The following is a 23,777-nucleotide window of genomic DNA, read 5'->3' as shown; positions in this document are numbered from 1 at the left end:
TCTTTTCTCTAAATATGTGTTTAGCTTTTGTCCGTCTTTTTGTTTGTTTGAATGAATCCAATTAACGTTAAAATTAAATAGAATAGAAGTATTGCCCCCCAAAATGTTTCTTTTTTTTGGAAATCCATCCACCAATTTGAACAGAAAATTAGCAAAATCTCAAATTTTTATATCTGTAATGTCAGAATAAAAAAGTTCCAGGTACAGAGCAAGACTTGACTTTATAATTAGCAAAGTCTTTGGTACAGAGTAACATTTAAAGGAAGTGTTCACGAAAAATGAAAGGAGGTATAGGCCTAATGCGAAAAAAGTGCTTTTGATCTTACTTTTATCTGTTGTGTCTATAAGGAGAAAATTGTTAAAAATGACTCAATAATATTTCGCTGGCGCTGGATTATCGAACATTCCTGGAAAATATGAAAATGTCGTCTTCATTATCAAAAATCCTCGAAACAGGAATAAAAGTTTTCAAAAGTAACTTAATGGATCTTAAACAACATTATGAAATATCAACTATACAGGAATGCATCGAAAAACTATCGATGATTATCGGTTGTAATATCTGAATGATTTGTTTGGACTTAAATTAATTATTTTACGATCCGAGTTGAATGTTGCAACTTTTTGAATTTGTATTGACGCTACGTTTTTTGGTATGAGTCGTCTTCACCTATTTTTCGCTGTAAGCCTGCACCCCCTTTCATTTTTCGCGAACACACCCTTTAAAAGCTAAAGTTAAGAAAGATGGGCGCAAAATGAATAATGAATAACATTATCAATGAACACAAGAATTAATACAAATGAATAAAATTCTAAAGCCGATTCATGAATAGCAAGATCTATTAATAAATTCGTATAAAAATTATTTTTTATAAATCTAAAATTTATCATTTCTATTACAGCGGAAGAAAGTTCGAAAACGTGGTTATGTTCTAAACCTGATACTGTGTGTCGGGTTTGGGCACAAATGTTATGATCAACAATTTAGTAACTGTTCTTGTGCCGAGTGCAAATATCAATTAAAGAAACTATTTCCAACATATTATTAAGCACGACGAGAACTTAAAATAAAACTATTTACTTCTTTTCTAAAATTAAAACTGTGAGAGACCGTTCATTTTCAATCAAACCTAGACCATATTCAGAACAAAAAGTACTTTCATAATTTAATGAATAGCATGAATCACTGAAATAATTTTTATCCCATCCCAGACCGAAATATATTTTCAATGAATGTGGAACTAACATCTACTTTTTTACTCCACAGAGGTTTGGTCCATCACAATCACCAAATTTTAAATAATTTTTATCTTCCAAATTTTTCTAAATTTTTTTTGCACATTATGCTTTTAAATACGGAGAGTATAGATAAATTCAAGTTTCCTCCATTTTAGATACGGAGAGTACAGATAAATTCAAGTTTCCTCTATATTCAATAAAAAATTTCCCGCATTTTTCTGTTCAATTTGATTGTAAGAACAATATGTAATATTAATTTTACAAATTTTCAATGTTTTAAGTCGTTATATTTTGGTTTATCAAAACAGAATGTATTATTTACATTTCTATTGTTTATCATTTAAATTCTATCTGTATGCGAAAAACTTGTTTTGTTACCAAATTGTGTTAATGCTTGAAAATACAGGGTGTCCCACGAAACATAATAGTTGGTGAATAGTTTTAAATGTCTTCTTCTATAATTTCTTAAGTTGTTTGATACCAAGACAATGATAAAAATATTATATGGGAGTTATGAAATAGTAAAATATATTCAAGCAAAAGATTTTTTAACGAAATAAACTGCAAAAAGCCTTTAATATCTAATACAGTATATGTAAGACGACATTCATTACTATTTATCAACTGTAATGTTGACACTGTGTATCATTGATTCAAATCTGTTAAATGTCTCAAAATCGCCACATGCTCCAAACCGTGTTTTGCACTCAAACTTTGCATTTGCTTCAAAAATGTGACATGTTCTAAAATGAAATCAATTATCATCAAAAAAATTTATTTAATTAATTGTAGGGGTTTTTTACTTAAATTTTTTATATATAAATGCATTCTTAACTATTCTGAATTAAAGTGTGGAGACAGTTTTTTTACTTCTTAAATTGACTAATATAAACAATTAAAATAACTTTGCTCGTTTGGCCCAAACCTGACACTCGATGTCAAGTTTGGGCCAAATAACGATTTGGAACTTTCTTCCCCTGTATTATCATAATTGTTACAGTGTTACTACTTTTAACATAAAGTTGTTTATTCTATTATAATTATCATTATTATTTTACTTAAACGTCTAAATTGTACTGTACTTGAATATGTCATGTACCGCCTTTCCCAGGCAATTTCAAGTGACCCTCCATTGCGATTATATCAATACAATAAAGATGACTTTTTTCTTTAAGTTTTAAGCTTTATTAGAGTTACGAGTTTACAAGTAATCAAAGAAAAGCTTTTTAATTGACAGCTTTTCTTGAGTTCTATGTTCATGCGTATCCATGCTGTTTAACAGCTTCATATAAATCAAAATTAAAATCTGAACTCTTCTTCATTTAATGATATAATCGTTTACCAATGCAATGCATGCTAAGGCGAAATTTGTTCATACAGTAAACTATTCTTTTAACAAAAATATTGAAATTCTCAGAAACCCCTTAACCGATTTGCCTCAAATCTAGATTAGGGAACTTGGGAGAAACTTTGGAACGTTCTTAGCTTAGTTTTGAGATTCGTAAGTTGAGTGTGTCCACTTGTATAGGGAAAAATAGCTAAAATCGTAATTTACGACCAAGCGTGGGTAAACGGCGTGAATATCTATGAGTATCATGGGCAACGCTGGGTTCCCAAGCTAGAATTGTTTATTTCTTGACCCCAAAGAGCTTTTAACATGTAGCTGCATATAAAAAGAGTTGAGTGTTGTTGTTGTATTCCAAATTATTATAGAGACCACGGTATAAAATCTATACACTGTCATATATCAAGTTTTAAATGCTCTTTAACCGAAATCTTAATTATTTAAAATTACTTTAAGTAAAAAATACAAATAATATTGCACAACGATTCCAGATAAAGTTTGACCGGCGCAAGCTCGGTCTGGGACTAGTTGTTGACCTCAGATTCACCTGACATTGAAAACTTCAGAAGAAAAAGCTCTAAAAACATCATGTGACTTCAAACTAGATTGTTCATGTTCAAATACACTAATCAGGCCGTTCAGTCTTTACACAAATTAAATTTTATTTTTAAGATTTAATTTTATAAAAATAACGATAGGGTAAAATGGTTATTTACAATGCTTTCGCTATATTTTTGAGGATTATTGGACATTTATAAATGTATATTGACGGACATGAGCAAATAATCTTGAGATTTCACTTTGTTAATTACTTCATACAAAGACGACTTCCCCGGGAAAAAATTCCTTGCTGGCAAGTTGAAAATGGCGGTTTAGGCAGCCCGGGTCATCTTCTCTTTCATGCTTCTTCCCTCCTCAGCTGCTAGGGTATTGAGGACGTTTGAGGCTTGAGGGTTGAATTTCATCATTTTCTGAGCGATCAGAGGATTCTCCCCACGCTGTGTTTGGAGCTTCTTTCTCTGCTCGACGAGGTCAGGGTTGGTCAACATCTCCCTGTCCTCCGTCATCTCCTCGATCACAGCCTCGTCGTAGCACTAAACAGTACAGATATTTAATACTCCCTAGGGCCCAAATTATATCCTAAATGATAATATTTTATTCCAGTGCCAATATTACATCTTTGGTAACGATATTACATCCCTAGTATCAATATTACATCAAATTTATATCCTGGATACCAATATTACATCCTGGTTACCAATAATACATCCTGGGTACCAATATTACATCTTGTGTACCAATATTACATCCCGTGTACCAATATTGCATCCTGTGTACCAATATTACATCACGTACCAAAAATCCCAGGTGTCAAAATTAAACCCAAAAACTAGTATGAATCCTCCAAACTATATGTATGAATAAATGTAAATCTTTAAGTAAAATTTAACATTTATGATATTTCTAAAAATGTATTAAATCATCACAAAAGACGTTTTTATTGGAACAATCTGAATACCTACGTTTAATGAAAAATAATTGGGTATTATGAGTATTTTGAGAAGGGATGATCATCCTTTCAAACTTAAAGTTCTTAAAGAAAGAAGATTATTTAAATTCTTACCTCAATAGGGCAGTTATACTGGTTGATTTCAATACCAAGTTTACCACAGGTAGTAAAGTTCTCAGGTTGGGGGAGATGACCCTTCAGTCCATGGTTCTCCATAGCATCCATATAGTAATCCATACCTTATAAGATACAAATATATCTCTAATTTTTAAATCACTATTCCTTTGCAAACTGATGGTATAAGAATTTGATATTTTAAACTTTGAATATTTGAAAGTGTTTTGTGTTTTAAACACTCCTCGGCAGCATGGATTTGAAGTTGATATATTACATATATTGTAAAATAGATGCGTTAAAGTGAATATAGAAATATGTAAATACTATCTGAAGTGCTACACTCGAAAAAAATTCTAAATTTGACAAAATAAAATTTTAATTTTTTTAAAAAATGGAATTTTTAAAAAGAAATTTATAATGCATATAATTTTATCCCCCAGGGTACCCATGGCCATGGGTTCTCTAAATATTCTACCAAAGCTAACATATCTATCTGTTTGTATCCAATAAACGTCAAAACGGCTGAACCGATCGGGCCCAATTTTTTTGTGGGACATCTAGGGACCCTAGGGAAGGTTTATGAATTATTGAAATTTTAAAAATTTCTGTTTTAAAGGTTTTTAATTTTGTAAAAAAATTTAAATTTTCGAAAATCCGCGAATTTTTTTTAAAATCCGCAAAATTTTTTTCATCTTTGTTTTGAAATATAAACAAAAAGAACATGTTCACAATTTAAATAGAAGATGGGCGCGAAGCGCCCTAAAAGCCTAGAAAAAAGGGCGCGAAGCGCCTTGAAGTTTTTTATTTTTGTAAAGTTTTGAAAATGCGCGAAAAAATATTATTGTTTTATGTTGTACAAAGAGAAGATGCTCACAGTAAAGCCACAATTAAAAGTTAAAATAGAAGATGGGCGCGAGGCGCCTTAAAAGCCTTGTATATATATACAAATTTATGTAAGAGCGAAGAGCTTTATTATAAAGAAATATTTACAAAAATTGTTAATACTTTAATTAAAGTATTGTTTACTTACCAATAGCATTTCTCTTGTACTTGGCATCCTTATCCCTCTGGGTGGGCCAAATCTCCTCAAAGTTTGGCACAATGTGATCTCCTCTAAATTGTAAAAATATTAAATAAAGATTTCCATTGTAATTAGCACGTTTCCATATTTCCATTGTAATTAGCACGTTTCCATATTTTCATTGTAATTAGCACGTTTCCATATTTTCATTGTAATTAGCACATTTCCATATTTTCATTGTAATTAGCAAGTTTCCATATTTTCATTGTAATTAGCACGTTTCCATATTTCCAATGTAAAGCACGTTTCCATATTTTCATTGTAATTAGCACGTTTCCATATTTTCATTGTAATTAGCACATTTCCATATTTTCATTGTAATTAGCAAGTTTCCATATTTTCATTGTAATTAGCACGTTTCCATATTTCCAATGTAAAGCACGTTTCCATATTTCCATTGTAATTAGCATGTTTCCATTTTTTTATTGTAATTAGAATGTTTCCATATTTCCATTGTAAAGCACGTTTCCATATTTCCAATGTAAAGCACGTTTCCATAGTGCCATTGTAATTAACACGTTTCCATATTTCCAATGTAAAGCACGTTTCTGTGTTTCAATTGTAAAGCACCATTCCATATTTTTATCGAATAGCACATTTCCATATATTTATTTTACGCATGTTTCAATAATTTCACATTTAAAGCACGTTTCCGTGACTTTAAGAAAATTTAGCTTTAATTAAAAAAATGCAAAGTTTTTAATATTGATTCCATTTTACAGTACACAATTAATGCGTCATTCTCTAGCTCTCCTGAGCCTCCTTTTTAGTATCATGGTAATTTAGATGTACTTGAAGATATTTATCGTGCCTTCTCTTTCGACCCCATTTTCCCATTAGATTTAGAATTTTAGTAACTTGCATTTTGTACCTTTTTAATGGGCTTGAATTTTCGAACTTACTGATGGCAATTTTGATAAAAATATCATTTATATCATTTATTCCGATACATTTAGCTAGGTTTACCGGACTCTAGCAAAAGTTCTTTAAGTGAAAGCATGAAGTGTCATAAGGGCGCAAAGTTGTACTCGTTAAATCATTTAAATTAGATTTAATTTCGTCTTATCTCGAGATTGGTGTCTCGCGGTTTGATTACATTTAAGTTCAGAGAACACCATAGTTTCAGTAGAAGTAAATATTTCCATTTACTGATAGCTCCGATTGAAGGATTCATATCTCTGATTGGATAATGAGATAGATAGAAAGATAGATGTTACCGCCATACCATTTCTATTGGTTCAGAATAGACACCAAACACATGGCTGAACCCTGATTGGATCAGGCGCTAATGGACTCGGCATAAGGAGTGAGAAGAAAGCTAGAACGACAATATTCTAAGTAAATGCACAATTTCCTCCAGATTTTCCTTAAAAACAATTGTTTGTCTAGATAAAAATCAGACATTTTGCTTTCTCAGTGAGATAACTGGAGTTTAAGCTTTTGTTACAAAAGTCTCGAAATATCCAGAATAAACTGGATTTTAAAAGGATTAAAAAACTAGAAATAACCCCTTCTAAATTACTCAAAAAAATCCAATTTTTTTCATTTTCATTCTTATTGAAGCTTTTCTGAAGTGACAGCATTGAAACTTACACTTCAATATATGTACATTATACATATATTTAGAACTTTCAGAAATGAGGTTTATTTTTTATGGATCTTCAACACAATTTTTTTTTATATTTACAAGATTATCTTTGAAGCAATTTAATCGAACTTAATCATCCGATCGTATTATTTAAAAATTGAACTAGGTCAATAATTAAAACAGTATTATCCTTTATTTTTCATGAAAAATATCATCAACAAATTCGTCTCCGTACAAGAATAGTTTTTATCTTTAACCAATCAGAGGTCTAATTTAAACCGAGTCGTTGAACCGATAAAACCAGTTCTAATTGAGCGCAACTCTCGAAGCTCTGAATACAATTTCAAGTGAAACCAACCATGTTCAAGCCGCATATCAAATTTGAGACGCGGCTCAACTTCTTTAAATTCGTAAAGTAAAAGCTAAATATTCTGCAAGTTAGGAGATATTCCAATTTTAGCCAATTCTTACAGAGTGTTAAGTTCGATAAGTCGATTTCGTCTTCAGTCAAGTTTACATAAAAAACATGCAAGGTTGTCTGATTTGCTTTAAAACTGGCAACAACCGAACAACTCGCACTTTATACACAATGCACCATGTTTCAAATAAATGAAAGATAAAATATGGACCCCCCTTCCCCCTTTCCAACCCCCCCCCCTCTTGTCTCTTTCTATTATAGTATTTTAGAACTTGAAACAGTAGTAAATTGTTTTAAATTTCTGGCGCAAGAACTTTCTGCCAGCTTTCTCCGGCTTGACTGTAGTTGGTCGGATGCCAAGAATGTTGTTGGAAAACAGAATTGGAGAAATATATTTAATTTGTTTCTACTACAGAATAAACATTACCCCAATCTTTTAGGAATTTAAATGCGATTTAAAATCTTTTTGAGATATTGGTGAAATTTTTACTCAATTTTTTATTGAGCATTTGCTATTGTTTTAGCACTGAAAAATGATCAAACTTTTATCTGTAAATTTTAGACAAGACATTTCAAATACTTCATTTTACTGTGCATATTGAAGATTGAAAATTCTTTAAAAATATTTGATTTTTTTACTGCTTTGTCTTTCATGAAGCGTAGCTTCGTAATAAATCTTAAATAAGATGCTTTCCCAGCCAAATATTGAAGGCAGACCAGAAGCAAATTTGTCAAATTTTTTACCGCTATATTTTTAAACTAAATTCTGTCCGCACATAATAACTGATTTATAGACACAATAGACAGCTTTAAATATGCAGATTTATGTCTCAATAGATTTAATTTGAAAATTTCGTCTGACGTGAAAAATCAGTTTTAGAAATTTGTTTGTCTTCATTTTGTTTTGAAAGTTTGCCGTAAACATTATATCTACATTTATTGCATTGTTTTGTCATTTCCAATGCTAAACAAACAACGATAAAATAATTAACAGTTTGTTGTTTAAAGGTGAATCGGTTACGGCATTTTTGAATAAATGTCCATCTAAAATATGGAAACCTTTTTACTGAAACATTTGTTAGAACTTAAAATATCTCATTAAAACTGTATAAATGAAAAATACCTTTTCTCCAAGTTATTAAAAAAAATTTAAGTTAAAAATGAATTGTTAAAAAAATAACATTTTTTTGGAATGTTCAGGTGCAGAGATGGTAAAAAAATAGCATTTTATTGGAATGTTCAGGTGCAGAAATAGTAAAAAAATAATATTTTATTGGAATGTTCAGGTGCAGAAATGGTAAAAAAATAACATTTTATTCGAATGTTTAGGTGCAGAAATGGTAAAAAAATAACATTTTATTCGAATGTTCAGGTGCAGAAATGATAAAAAAATAAAATTTTTACTGGAATTTTTAGGTGCAGAAATGGTAAAAAAGTACCATTTTATTCGAATGTTCAGGTGCAAATATGGTAAAAAAATAACATTTTATTGGAATGTTCAGGTGCAGAAATAGTAAAAAAATAACATTTTATTGGAATGTTTAGGTGCAGAAATGGTTAAAAAATAACATTTTATTCGAATGTTCAGGTAAAAAAATGTTAAAAAAAAATTAACTTTTATTGGAATGTTCAGGTGCAGAAATGGTAAAAAATAACATTTTACTCGAATGTTCAGGTGCAGAAATGGTAAAAAAATAACTTTTTTACTGGAATGTTTAGGTGCAGAAATGGTAAAAAATTACCATTTTATTCGAATGTTCAGGTGCGAAAATGGTAAAAAAATAACATTTTATTGGAATGTTCAGTTGCGAAAATGTTAAAAAAATAACATTTTATTGGAATGTTCAGGTGCAAAAATGGTAAAAAAATAACATTTTATTGGAATGTTCAGGTGCAGAAATGGTAAAAAAATAACATTTTATTGGAATGTTCAGGTGCAGAAATGGTAAAAAAAAACATTTTATTCGAATGTTCAGGTGCAGAAATAGTAAAAAGTTCAAAAATTCTAAAAAATTACTTATTGCAACATTATCACAGAAATTGTGGTAAGCAAATATTGGTTTTGAACTAAAAATTAGTAAAAATTTTGGAATTGTTTGACGCCATTAATAATGCCGATGCTAAAACATGCCATGCCAGTGCCATTGACGAATGCACTTTATAAATGCAGACTCTGTTAATAATACGTTAACAGTCCCTTTAAAGTTCTAAATATTTATAAATATATATTTATATATACCTCTCCACCACCATCTCGAGTCTGGTTCCAGCGTTCTTGATGCTGTTGACAATAGTGCTGTGAGACAACTCAAACACCTCCTGACCGTTAATACTCCAAACATAGTCCCACTCCTAAACAATATTATTAAAGGGATTGTTAAAGTAATTTCAAGAGGCCCGCAGTGCAAAGATTGCAATGCCTGATTCACAGCGGTACCTTTGAAACCTTGATCTGATCAATAATGTGTAAGATATTGTTGAAAATTGGGCATTTCCATCTTCGCATGGAGGGTCACTTGAAATTATGCTTACAGTCCCTTTAGGCTGCAGTAGGACCCCATCATCTGTGGAATTAAGAAACATGATAAAATGATAAAAGTTGTCCAATACACATGAAAAACTGCTATTGTGCAGTGTACACAGACCTATTTCACTTATTAAGTTGATTGCTTAAATTGTGTCTTACAATTCCACAGCATCATTGTGGCTGAAATCATTTTTCGAAAAAAAGTTTAACTACTTCAGAATCCTTTACCTTGAGAAAGAGTTTGCTTAATTTCAAGCGGTTCTTTATCAAATTAATCTCTTTTTAAGACAGAAAAACGACGATATCTTTCTATTTTAGAGGTTTAAAAAGAACCGTTGTGAATCAGACATGTAACGCTTTAGATTAAGTAGAACTTGAAATTACGCTGACAATCAGTTTGATGCTGTACAACAACCAGAGGTCAAAGTAATCTATTTCATTACCTTAAGTCCTGCCTTCTCAGCTGGGCTGTATGGCTTGATTCTGCCTAGTTTCACTGTCAAGGCCTGGTCTTTGCCTCCAACAATAACAAAGCCCCAGGGTGCTCCCTGCGCCCTCTCCATTACAGCTGTAATCATTTCCTTCGGCATTATAACCTAGTTCAGTCCGTCTGAAAAATATATTATAATCTTCAAATCAGAATTACCAATTATAGAAAGGAATTAAGTCTTTGCCGCAAACTCAAATTTTCTAATCCTCATATCTTTGCAACCATAAATAAACCATTAATATTTTTTTAAATAGTTTTAAATAAGGCCTCCAACATTGGGTTGCAAAGAAATATGGATTACAAAATTTTGTCGTAAAGACTCAAATTCTTTCTGATTGAGAGAGAGGTAGTTGAACTAGGCACGACTGGTTCAACTTCTTCATCTGTAAGGTGGTTAAGCGATCCAATTAATTGAAACAAACTATCATTATGTGAGTTACTGGTTCTTCATTGTTTGCCCATTTAAAAAAGGTTTCTTGGGAGTTAAATAATTTTACATCTTCACAACACTTTCAACTGAAAATCTAGTTTTATGCAACCATCTCTATATAACCATGGAAGCATTGATTGTTTTAAAAAAAAAAATACTTAAAGTTTTTTTTTATAAAAACTTTTTCTGGAGTCTTTTTAGATTTGAGTATATTCATTATCGAAAACCTATTTTCACAAACTGGAATTGCACTTACTCTCTAAAAATAATTGCTAAGTGCCTTTTTTAATATTCTATTTTTGGCCAAGACTTTATTCTTTTTAGAAGCAAACCTACATGGACTTATTATAATTATGATAAAAAGAAAGGTATCTAACTCTTCAGTAAACTTTTTTAACATGTCACACCTTGCTATATGTAGCATCTAGGTTGCACATTTATTAGAAAGCCCGTTTAAAAAGGTTCCGCCCTTAATTTCTCAATGTTTCTAAAAGTTTATCATTCTTAAGGTCTTTACGGATCCAGATTGATGCGGAAAAATAGCACTGTTTTGAAAAAAGAAAGAGTAATTTGAAACTTCATATGTGAAATTAAATGAAGCTTTTCTTCTTTATTTTGAATTTTAAAATTGGCATGACATCAATTGAATATATTTAATTTAACATACAGGGTTATTCGCCAAAAATAAGATTTTAATGACGACCTAAAACTTTTAAAATGATAATTTGACGTTTCTAGAAGGCTCGTAGATTTCTACAGACAAACAGGAAATAGCCTAATTTTCTTAAAATTCCTTTGACGATCATTTCTGAAGAAGATTTTCAGATGAGAATGAGTCACCCAGTTCTTATCTACTCTCTCTCTGACACACACACACAGAAACACACTCACACAAACACAATGCTAGGGTTGTGAGTCTAGTTCTCCTACTGAGACAATAGGTGAGCTTGAGGCAAGCTACTGCTACTAGCTGGGGCCGGTCAGGACCAAGGTTAACAGGACCGGACACTAGCAGGACACAGGGGGACCAGGAATAATTAAATAATAACAAACTATGTATTTATGAAAAATTTTAACTAAAATTGTTGAATTTTTAACAAAATTTTTTTTATAAAAAAATATTTTTTTCACAGGAACTTTTTCTATGCATTATTTTCGGGTCCCTGATTCACTATACACAACAAATACCACACCTTGTGTGACCTAACATCATATTGCAAGATATCTATTTACGTACAAGTACAAACATTATACAATATACACCATGTACAAAGAACATTCTATACAACGTTAAGCTATGGTGTTGTACATTGTACAAGCATGATTAATATACGTTGGTAAGTTGATTTATTTTGATAAAAAATTTCAAAATATTCGCTTTAAAAATATTTAATCACAACATTAAAGCATATTTTTTACTGGATGGCTATATATAGATTACCCCAATATACTGCATAGTACAGTGCACAGTGTATACTGTACAATTTATTGCATGATGCAAATGTAAATTGTACAGTGTACACTACACTAACTGTACCACTAAAAAAACATGGATTTTTTACGATTAAATTTAATCTTCACATTTTTTTGTTTTTGGTAAAAAAATTCTTATTTTACTTGGACATTGTTTTTACTTGAGTTTTCTTTCTTTTTTATTTTCCCACGTTTAATTCTCCTTTGTGGTTTTTCTTCTTCTTCTCCTTCTTTTTCTTTTTCTTCTTCTTCTTCTTGATCTTCTTTTGTTTTCTCTTCCTTTCAGTAAAATTAAATCCCTCTTCTTGAATCCTGCTCCTTTAAAGAACAAATATGTTAGATCAAAAAAAGGAAATGGTTGTAAATGCTCATTAACAAAGTTTTGAAAATTAAGAATTCAAATAAAAAAAATTATCATAACTTATGAAATTAAATATATCATGAAAACTTTTAGGATTTGGGATCATCTGTGATCAATTGAAAAATAGTTGAGATCATCAATGGTTTAAAAAGAGTTTATCTGAAAAATTTGTTTAAATAAATTTAAAATTGAAATTCATTGAAAAATGTTTGAACACATTTACATTTTGGCTTGTCTGCTCGTTTGTTTATATCAACTAAACGTCAAAAATTTTAGAAATATGATAAAATTCACGATATATCGTACACAAACAAAAATGGCGACTTGAAAACAACGTTTAAAACTTTAAAAAAAGACGCGAATGCCTAGTGAATCCCAGATATAAGAATACATAGCAAGAGTTCTTCATATTGTCGTATTACATATTTAAGATCAAATGCCGCGGAAATGAGTTTAATATCAATATATCAATTGAATTCATATTTCAGGGCTATTAATTTACCTGGATTTAAAAAATAAAAGAAAGTTTCTATAGAATTGTCAAACAACTTCTGACGGTATTCATATATCTGGGATTCACTGAAGATTATTTATCATTATTTTCGTTTAAGAATGTTATTGTTAAATCACCGAATTTTTTTTTCTATTTTTAAACATACCGTCTTGTGGCTTTCCCTATATTATATAACATATTTGAAAATAAACACATTTGCTCATTATACTAACTTCAAAAGCTTTCCTTTTTAACAAGCATATTTTACATTTCTGATTTAAAACATAATATAAAATTCAAAGCCTTACACACATTCCTTTATGTAAAAAGTTTTATTTTTCAATTTGCTTTTTTAATTAATGAAGGGATAAAGAATGAAAAATAATCTTTTAAACATGAAGAGCTAAAATATTTAAAAAAAGTTGTTCTCAAAAAATGTATCTCTTTTAAGCTGACAAAGATTTTTAGTATTTTCATGTATTGTTAATGAAAACGTGAAAATGTAATTGGATGATGAGATAGATAGAAAGATTATAGATGATACTGCAAAACAACTTCAATTGGTTCAGAATAGACACCAAACACATGTCTGAACCCTGATTGGATCAGGCGCTTTTGGAATCGCATACAAGTGTGATGGTTTTCTGCATATCCTCTATAAATAATATAGAGTCTTAAAAAGACGCAATTTCTGGAATAATTGGAATACCCCCAGTTTTCTTGTTATTAGGCTCGTTATTTAATAATGGGAATATCACTATCAGTAGAGCAGTTTTTGAAAAATATTTTAATTTGGATAGTGACAATAAATGAACTAATCTAGGAAAAAATAGACTTTCTTGACTTTGGAATTTCAGAATTTTGTTTTTTACGAAATAGACATTTTGCTTTTTGATGCAACTTAGAGTGGTCAAGAAAACTTCGGAGCTTGACTTTACAGAAAATTGTTGCTTCAGAATCTTGTCTTTTGGGATGCTGTTTTTCTAGATTTTTCCATGACACCATTTTACCAACCTTCAGAGTTAGCAGAACTGCGCTTCGTTGAGGATCAAATTTTTTCGTGGCATTTCCCGCTGATCCAGCAGAGTCGGGAGGTCCACTTCGGTGTTTCTAAAAATATTTTTTAAATTTTTGTCAAGTTTGTTTCTATTCTTTCTATTTTTATCTTCAGTGATAACCGGAAAACTGTAGAATAGGAAGACGACATTATAGCAATACTGAAATGCATTTGATGCTGCTACAAAGCAAATAGCTTTACTCGCAAGTTATTAAATCACTTATTAAGTAAAATGGGACTGTTTACACTGCTTAATAGCTGTGTCTCATGCTCATTGGACAATTTAAGGTATTAACTTGTTCTTAAAAGTCAACTTACTATTCCAGAGTTTTCTGGTTATCAATGTATTATTTTCTATTATGTTCTACTCTATTCTTCTATATTCTGTTCTATTGTAGAGGAGCCAGCATGTCGTCTTTGATCTGAGCTTAGTCCAAATCAAATATATATACAAGATCAGTTTTATTAACCTCATGTTGTATAAGTTAGAATCACTGTACATTATGTTTTATTCTTTGGCTTGTTATTGTCACTACATTTTGGTGACTCCGTAGTGATAAAGTCAAATCTCTCACTGAAGTATTTGAAATTGGTTTCGACCGAATCCCTGTGCTTTTCAAACCCAGATATCAGTGCAGGATTTGGGTGATTTGAGAGTTTATTTCTTTTTTAAGCTATTTCCGTAGTGATACTTGAAGAAAATGCCGCCACAAATCCTGATCCAGTCCTGTTGACGATCTTTTCAAGCAAGATTCTGACGGTCTGGATGGATTCAATAGAGGGATGGTTTCTCCGGACTGAGGCCCAGTTTGAGAACAAGACATTAACCTCATAATGGACCAAGTTTACGCACTGTGTTGCTCCTCTACTGCAAGATGTTACCTTCCGGCTCCTGGATTTGGTCAGTTCTCCATCGGCAGATCCTCATGAAGCTCTGAGAAGGCGTCTTATCCAGATTAATATTTTAAGTGATTTCCAGCATTATCATGCACTAAAGAGTCTGCCTCTCCTGTATGATCAATAACCAAGGGGGGGGGCAGGACCTTTGATTATTGTTCCTGTCTGAGTTTAACTGAGAGATCTGTCATCTGCCAGGCTCAAAAATGTTCCTCCAGCTGATGCTTTGTCCAATCTTGACTCTGAGCATGATCTTAAACCTTTGTCAGTCTCAGATCCAACCTGTCCTGACTCCGAGAATGATCTTTAACCTTTGTCAGTCTCAGATTCAACCTGTCCTGACTTCGAGAATGATCTTTAACCTTTTTCAGTCTCAGATCCAACCTGTCCTGAATCCGAGAATAATCTTTGACCTTTGTCAGTCTCAGATTCAACCTGTCCTGACTCCGAGAATGATCTTTAACCTTTGTCAGTCTCACAACCTGTCCTGACTCCGAGAATGATCTTTAACCTTTGTCAGTCTCAGATTCAACCTGTCCTGACTTCGAGAATGATCTTTAACCTTTTTCAGTCTCAGATCCAACCTGTCCTGAATCCGAGAATAATCTTTGACCTTTGTCAGTCTCAGATTCAACCTGTCCTGACTCCGAGAATGATCTTTAACCTTTGTCAGTCTCAGATTCAACCTGTCTTGACTCCGAGAATGATCTCTAACCCTCTTCGTCTGTCCAACCTGTCCTGACTACATGATTTTCATCTCAATCTCAGATCCAACCCTAGTTTCTCCAGTTGCTGTTTCTCCCATATCTCCCCCTTCTCCGCCACCTGTTCCTGGAATATCTTTCACAGAAATGGAAAAACTTCAGCAGATACTTCCTAATGTCAAATCTGTCTGCCTTTCTGCAGCCTTAAAAATTGTACCTGTATATGTTTCCGGCTCCGTTCTCTTCTGTGATGGTTCAATAGGAGTTCTACAACCTCTGGTGACCGAGTTAATGCGGAAAAAAGATTTTGATAATATTTACAAGATAGATCTCATCCTGGAAAATGGGCTTCTAGAAGGTTGGTTTCAAGGAGTTTTGTGTGGGAATTTCTCTCCAAGGATTTCAACCTCTGGTTGGAGTCCCGTTTAGATAATCAGCAAAGTAAGATCCAGGTTCATGTCAAAGCTCCACTTCAACAGATTCCAGTTCCCAGTAAAACATTTTTCCATATCCACGAAGATCTATTAGGCCCTCTCCCTCAGTCCCAAGGTTTTTCCTATTTATTTAAAATTGTAGCAATTCTACAAACCACAGCAGAGATTAGCTGGGAATGATTGATATTCTCTCCTGCCATTGGTTTTACTAGGATTAAGAAGTTTTCCCAGAGAAGGTTCTTCAGTTTCCACTCCTGAGGCTTTGTTTGGTGCTCCTCTGGTACTTCCTGCAGGTGAATACCTAGATAGTCCTGAACTCCCTGCAGAAGAATATCTCCAATTGGTTCAGCAGGTATCAAGAACAACCCTGTTTCTCCTCCTAAACATGTTCCAGGTTCGACAGTTCCATCGTCTCTCCTGTCTGCAGCTTATGTGTTTATCTGAGAAGACTTGTCCAAACCTCTGCTGTCTCCGCTGTACAGAGGCAGGTACAGGGTGCTGTCTTGAACCCCACAATATTTTATCGTCCAGATTGGTTCCAAGCATGACTCCATTGAATGTCTGAAACCTGTCCTTTCAGAGACTCCAGAAATACCTCAGCGGCCGCCCTGCAGAGGTCGTCCTCAAGCTCTGATACCTCTATGGAAAGGTATGAACCCGAGTAGACATGTTTGAATGTCTCCTGAAGTTGATCTCCATTTGGGAATAAAAGGGAATCCAAGACGTTCTGTAAAAAATAAAACTCGACCTTACAACTTTTCCTACACTTTGGTGCTGGGGGCCTGTAGAGGAGCAAGAATGTCGTCTTTGATCTGGAATTGGTCCAAACCAAATATATGTACAAGATCAGTTTTATTAACCTCATGTTGTAAGTTAGAACTATTCTATTTTATCTTATCTTACAGTGAAACCCTTAATAACGAATACATCGGAAGAATTTATCAAATGTCGTCTTGAAATTTTTTCAATGAGTTTTATACTATATTACGTAAATTTCAGTATTTGCGAAAGTAAATGAATAGCCATGAATATGCGGGAACAGTTTTAAAGAGTTCCATAAAATCATTTAATCAAAAAATTAAATATCTGCAACATTCCGTTATCAGAAAGTGAAGAGTACGACATTGATGAATTCTTTCGATGTATTCGTTATTAAGGGTTTCACTGTATAATATTTTGTTCTATTCTATTCTATTATTCTACTCTATTCTATTATATTCTATTCTATTCTATTCTATTCTATTCTATTCTATTCTATTCTATTCTATTCTATTCTATTCTATTCTATTCTATTCTATTATTCTATTCTATTCTATTCTATTCTATTCTATTCTATTCTATTCTATTCTATTCTATTCTATTCTATTCTATTCTATTCTATTATTCTATTCTATTCTATTATATTCTATCCAATTCTATTCTCCACCTGCGCATTTGCCGCAATAATTTTCTCTGCTGCTTCAGGGAAATCCAAAATAACTTTTTCCTCTCTCATATCTTCAATAGTGGAATCTAAAAACAGAAATGTTAGATATTCTTTTCCAAAGGGTTCTTGCTGTGACGAAAGAAATTAAGTTCTTGCCACAAACTCTGATTTCCTATATATGTACTTGAAAATATTAAAATTTGCATAATCATGTTGGCTAGAACTCATTTCCTTTCAGAGATAATGTGATGTACTTTATGAGATTTAAATTTTTATTAAAGGATTTTTAGATATATTGAATTAAAGTTGAATACGTCAATAAGAATGATATGATCTTTCGCTTCAGGATTATTATTGATTTAATTCTTATTTTTAAAAAATTAAAAAATTCGTTTTAAACCTCAATAGTTGAAAGTAATATGTTTCTTTGGTAAAAAGTTATTTTGAATTTTCTAATTTCTTTTCATAAAATTGACTAATATAGGAAATATTTTAGTTCAGAGATTCGAGTTTCACAAACTTTTTTAATCTAAAAATATTCCAATAAGAATTAGCTTTCCAGAAAATTCCTAAAAGTTAGAAAGAAATTTTAGACTTGTTTGAAACACAACACGGAATGTGAAAATTCTCTTTTTAGGCCTACGTAGTACAACTTAGTTTAAGCAAATTGTTAAAAATTGAATTAACAATCATTTGTTACTGTTTAGATTTAAACTTGGAACTTTTTAAAATTTTAAAATTTAAAATATTTTTGACAATGAAAGTGTATAAGTTTACACAATATAATAGTTTATGATGATTGTTTGATTTTAAAACATATTTAACTGACCTTGCATAATTAAAAATTGTAAAGATTAAAATAATAAAATGATAATAATAATGATGTTAATAAAAGTCAAATAATAGGTAATTAACATACAAGAATAGATTTCCGTCTAAAAAACTGTAAACTTACATATTAGAAATTGGATTTCAAACGTATAGCAAGAAAAATACATTTATATCTATCCGTAGGAACAAAAATTTTCTTATTTTGTTCATTCTTTAAAGGGACAGACCGGCTATGTAAGGTAGGTAAACTGAGTATGCAGTGTTGTGGACAAATGTTTTAGGATTCATTTGAGATGTATAACTTTTCCACGATGTATAATTACTGAGTTTGAGTGCATAACCGACGTTCAAAATCATGAATTTGGGTGGGTACGTTTTCAGAATCGGTTTTTTAAAAAATTATTAAATAACGACGACGGAAAAAAAGTAAAAAATAGAGTAAACTAATTAGATGGTTAGGAACATATATTTCCCAAAAGAAATTTGTCATTAAATCAAGCTAGATTCAACTATTTCGTTTTCATCATTATATTGAATTTCTTATTTTCTAGAAATGCATTTGTAGATTTCTTCAAATTCTCCAAATGTCGTCTTTTAAATAATACTTCCAGAAAATCTGAAGAAAATCTTTGTGAATAATGAGAAAATAGAAACTAATAATTTAACAAGATTACTTATTTTCGATGATAAGATTAATTTTTATTTTCTCAACCTGTTCCTAAACAACTAATTAGTTTACTGTAGAGTTTTGTTTACATTTTTTGTCGTCGTTATTTAATAATTAAAAAAAAACAATTCTTAAAACGTATCCACCCAAAAGTACGATTTTAAACGTCGACTTTGCGCTCAAACTCAGGATTTACAGATCTTTAAAAAGTTTTATTTGTCTCAAATGAATCCAAAAGAATTTTTCCACAACACTGCATACTCAGTTCAACTACTTTATATAGCTGGTCTGTCCCTTTAAGTTCCTAAGAATTTAAACGATTTCAAATCAATCCCAATTAAAGGGATTGTAACCTTTCTCCGGATTGTAAGCTTAATAAAAGTGATTTCTCAGTTAGACAATGCTGTATAATGATTTTAGAGATAGTAACTAAAAAATTACTGATGAGAGTCAATGAAGGGATTGCATTGTATACAAGGAGATTCACTTTTAAAAAAGAAGATAGTCTCTTTAAAATAGTGAAATAATAATATTAAACGTATCCTCGTTGACGTAAAACTATTAATTGCAAGTAAGATTGAAAACTTAGAAATGTTTTCAATCATAATTCCTCTTGTTTAAGACCTTTTGCAAAAAATAAAAATGTTTTTAATAAAGATATTAAACCGGATACATTTGCTTTTCTCATAAAATCAAAACTAGAGAAGCTACGAGATCACAAAGACGCAAATGTCGCAAAAATTTTGACCGATCTCCTTGTGTTACCTGAGTAACAATCTATAGGATTGTTGTACTGTTTGACCTCTATACCCAGTTTACCAACGGTAGTAAAGTTGTCAGGTTGGGGAAGGTGTCCCAGACCATGATGTTGCATAGCCTAAGAGTAAAACATTTAGACAATTCTGCTGCGAAGCATTTTTCGGAATGCCTTCAATTATAACTATTACAACTAATAACAGAAAAATACTTGTAGGTTCAGTGGCGTAAATAAGGAGGGTTATTGGGGTTATTTACCCCCCCCCCCCCTAGAATTTAAAAATTTGATTTTAAAATATCTTTTAAAGGAATTGAGTCTTTGCCACAAACTCTGATTTTCTAATCACTATATCTGTGATACCAAAGTTGTAGACCTTAGATATTTCAAACTATGAATTCTGTTAAATCAAATAATCAGAGTTTGAAATATCATAGGTATACAACATCGGGTTCTAAAGATATTGGGGTTTAAATATTTGATTTTGTCACAAAGACTCAATTCCTTTGCACGAAAATAATTTAAATATGCAGTTACTTCAGATATTTCAGATTTTAAGTCAACATATACTAAATGATTCTAAAGTAATAGTCAATTTCATTACAATTAGATTATTTTTAATAAAAAAATGGGTATGGGAGCAATGAAAAATACATTTTTACTTCTAAATAATGTCATTTCCATATTAGATTTATTTAAGATCTTAAAATACTAAATTGACGACAAGAAAATTTTAGAAATTAGAAATAAGAATATAAACAAAGACAATATTTTTTCAAAGTTTTGCAGAGTAGCTTTTCTAAAGATTTAAAAAAGTAACATCTTTTTCCTCTTAGAGTAAAACTATTATTTTTTATCTTATCTAAAATAAATTCAGTTTTTTAAAGCTCTTTGTATTTAATGTAAAATGAATGACTATAATGAAGTATATAAAACAAGGTGAAAGCTGAAAGGTATGAAATGAAGCTTTATTTGATGGAGTTTTTAAAGGCCAGAAATGAGTGGAAAATGCAAATCAAACCCAATTAAAACCAATAATTTGATATACATCATGATATTTTTCTAGGATGGGGGGTAAAAAAATTTCGTCACGCTTTGCGCGCCAAATTAAAAAATTTACCCCCCCCCCCCCACAGAATCCTTATTTACGCCCCTGTGTAGGTTTACTATAAAAATACATACTAATCAATAGTCTGAAAAATATAGTAGGTTGAAAACTTGAAAAGTTAATTTAAATATATACATCTACCTACCTCCATTATGTATTCCATTCCCATTTTCTTATTCTTCTTTTTGTCTGCAATTCCTGCTTTACTGTGCTGGGGCCAAATCTCATCAAAGCTGGGAACTATGAAGGTTCCTCTAAAGTAAAAAACAAGTTAATGTTTTATTCTTCAAACTTTTTTAGCTTTTCAATTATTTAACTTCTTTCCCGACGATTCATTACTTGAGTTTTGTAAACAGCTAGTACAAGAAAGGTTTTCAAAGCCATTCAAAACATTTAATTCACTTAAATAGTTTCTAAAAAGTAGTGTGCCTATTACTAACTCCATAAGAAATTATTGAATTTATTATAAATGGGAAAAATCGACTATTCAAATCCAACTAATATCGTCTTTAAAAAATTGAAGTGTACCCAATTTGATTTTGTAGATTTTTAACTTGGATCTCCTACCCGATACGATCAACCAAGATCGAACTTATTCAATTAATGTCGTCTTTCAAAATAAATCGAACCATGATGTGTACACAATTTTATTTTCGTAGATTTTCTCGTTGAGTTACCTTTCAATTTCTATTTTGAGAGTTTTACCGCTGTTCTGGATTTCCTTTGTAATCTCAGGTTGGGACATTGCAAACACCTCCTAAATACATTTTTTTAAGTCAACAACTTAAAAAAATCATCTACTTTGAGAAAATGATCAATTGGAAACTCGACTTTGCCTGGAAACTAATATGTCAATTTTCGTAGAATTGTTAAACCAAGCTTTTCATGGCTCTACAAAGTTCCCATTAAAATTTTAGACAAATCGGTCCAGGGGTTCATGAGTTATGATCGGACATACAAACTTTTTTTTCTTTCAAAAAGGATATTTTACCTTTCCGTTGATTGTTACAACATAATCCATTTTCTCCAGTCCAAATCTATCTGCTGGAGAGAACCTCTGCAACATATAAAAGTATTAAGTTTTGAGGAAGGGAAAAGAATAAATCAACCAATGGAATTTAATCAAAAGTCAGAACTTTTGAGGTTGTGAATTTCGGGATTATGTATTGCAGACCTACGAATTAATTTAATTTATCTTAGATATTCCATGGCGGTTATTCCGTGCACAGAGATTATAAAAAGCTCACATAGATATAGAGATTATGATTATTTATTAATAAGTAGGAATTAACTGTGTTAACATAAACCTCAAAATATCAATTACTTTACTTTTTTCCAAATAGAGAGTGTTTTTGTTTACAAAATGAATTACCAATAAAATTACATAGAATCTGAAGAATCTAATTCAGAACTAACGGACGTATAAAATAGCGGATAATATTTTTAACATTCTCTATGTTCTTGAAAATCTTATTAAAACATGAAATATGAAATAAAACCAAACATATCAGATTTAGATCTTAGGTACAATATACGTGAACGGTATACACATATCTCTAGTATTACCTTAACACTGGCAACCTTAGCAGTGAGAGCTAGATCAGCTCCACCCTGGATAGTGAACCCCCATTTCTGGTTCAGGGTATCCCGTTCCATCTCAATACTTATCAGTTCTTTCACCATCCTGGAGACACTGGAGTTACTAGAGATACTAACGTTACTGGAGTTATTGAAGATTCTGAGAAGTCAAACCAGAAATTATAATGTTTAGCCCAGATCTTTCATCGGATACTAAAAACCAAACGAGGTAAGAGTGATTTAAGTAAATAATCAACCTAAGCTACTGGATTATAACAAAAATCTGAGCCCCATTTTGAACTTAATGATTTAATGAATACATTTATATTTTGAAAACTTTTGAAAACTTTGTTTTTTTTATATCATTTTAGAAACGACGACTTCTAAGATCATCTTGAAATGCACCAAAGTACTTGAGTAACATGATCTTTCAAAACATTCAAGTGGCCACTTAGATAAAAGCAGGAATTTTAAAAATGTCTAAATCTCACAATTTTCATCTTTAACATGAACTATTTCTCCAGAACATTCCTGAAACTGCATTTTAGACAAGGTGGCGTCCTTGAAGCAGGAGAAGGGGTGGGAAGGTAATAGGGGGGGGGGTAAGGGGTAAAAGATAAGGAGGAAAAAAGGAAGAAAATCCACCCGATTAAAACAGAAAAATTAATGCTTTGAAGAAAAAAATCCGATTCGCAACGGTACCCTTGAAACGTTTATTTAATAAAGATGTTGAAGATATTGTCGTTTTTCTAGGTTTAACTCTGATAATTCCCATATAGATAGTTTATAGTTTCCTGCGGTGGAACTGCGCAAATCACTTTTGTAGAGAAACCTCAAGCTAAAATAAAAAGTGTACAAAACGTGATAAAAAATTATAAATATTAATATCTGATTCATAAATAATTCAGACAAAGCTGATATGGGTCCCGATGGGAATCGGGCAGTGCCATTTTTGCATGGGTAGGGTCACTTGAAATTATGTATACAGTCCCTTCACAGAAATATTTTCCCCCGGGAATTCTTCAGGTATTCTACAGTGGTAGGCGATTATATCAATACAATGAAGACGATTTTTTATTTAAGTTTTAATTGTTTTTTTCGAATTTCAAGTTTACAAGTAATCAAAACGAAGCTTTAATAATTGACAGATTCTCTTGACTTCTATGTGTATGTGTATCCATGCTGTTAAACAGCTTGATATACATTAAAATTGAACTCGAAAGTCGTCTTCATTATATTGATGTAATTG

At 31.4% G+C, this 23,777-nt stretch overlaps 2 protein-coding genes across 2 annotated transcripts; both read right to left on the bottom strand.

Annotated features, from left to right (window-relative positions):
- Positions 1 to 3,243: 3,243 nt before the first annotated feature.
- LOC111702756 (PDZ and LIM domain protein 1) lies at positions 3,244 to 10,457 on the bottom strand. Its single transcript, XM_023474537.1, has 5 exons — positions 10,269 to 10,457; positions 9,538 to 9,650; positions 5,242 to 5,324; positions 4,209 to 4,333; positions 3,244 to 3,678 (listed from the first exon to the last, which is right to left on the bottom strand). Exons 1-5 carry the CDS (start codon positions 10,413 to 10,415, stop codon positions 3,457 to 3,459), a joined length of 690 nt encoding a protein of 229 aa, XP_023330305.1. The 5' UTR covers positions 10,416 to 10,457; the 3' UTR covers positions 3,244 to 3,456.
- A 1,998-nt stretch (positions 10,458 to 12,455) lies between these two features.
- On the bottom strand, positions 12,456 to 23,336 carry LOC111702751 (PDZ and LIM domain protein Zasp). The gene is made up of 9 exons (XM_023474534.1): positions 23,323 to 23,336; positions 22,517 to 22,688; positions 21,942 to 22,007; positions 21,628 to 21,707; positions 21,096 to 21,204; positions 19,854 to 19,965; positions 17,591 to 17,676; positions 14,087 to 14,182; positions 12,456 to 12,536 (listed from the first exon to the last, which is right to left on the bottom strand). Exons 2-9 carry the CDS (start codon positions 22,631 to 22,633, stop codon positions 12,510 to 12,512), a joined length of 693 nt encoding a protein of 230 aa, XP_023330302.1. The 5' UTR covers positions 22,634 to 22,688; positions 23,323 to 23,336; the 3' UTR covers positions 12,456 to 12,509.
- Between the last annotated feature and the right edge of the window lie 441 nt (positions 23,337 to 23,777).

This window comes from Eurytemora carolleeae, unplaced genomic scaffold (genome assembly GCF_000591075.1).
Source record: "Eurytemora carolleeae unplaced genomic scaffold, Eaff_2.0 scaffold309, whole genome shotgun sequence".
NCBI lineage: Eukaryota > Metazoa > Arthropoda > Copepoda > Calanoida > Temoridae > Eurytemora > Eurytemora carolleeae.
The sequence above is the reverse complement of the archived record's forward strand: the minus strand, read 5'-3'. Positions and strand labels throughout refer to the sequence as shown.

Coding starts and splice junctions, on each gene's coding strand:
- LOC111702756 (XM_023474537.1), bottom strand. CDS start 10,415: ATGCCGAAGGAAATGATTACAGCTGTAATGGAGAGGGCGCAGGGAGCA. Junction 9,651..10,268: donor CTGAGAAGGCAGGACTTAAG/GTAATGAAATAG, acceptor AATATTGTTTAG/GAGTGGGACTATGTTTGGAG. Junction 4,334..5,241: donor GTACAAGAGAAATGCTATTG/GTAAGTAAACAA, acceptor GTATCTTATAAG/GTATGGATTACTATATGGAT.
- LOC111702751 (XM_023474534.1), bottom strand. CDS start 22,633: ATGGTGAAAGAACTGATAAGTATTGAGATGGAACGGGATACCCTGAAC. Junction 17,677..19,853: donor TCCTATAGATTGTTACTCAG/GTAACACAAGGA, acceptor TTCTGTTTTTAG/ATTCCACTATTGAAGATATG. Junction 12,537..14,086: donor CAGTTCTGCTAACTCTGAAG/GTTGGTAAAATG, acceptor TGTTCTTTAAAG/GAGCAGGATTCAAGAAGAGG.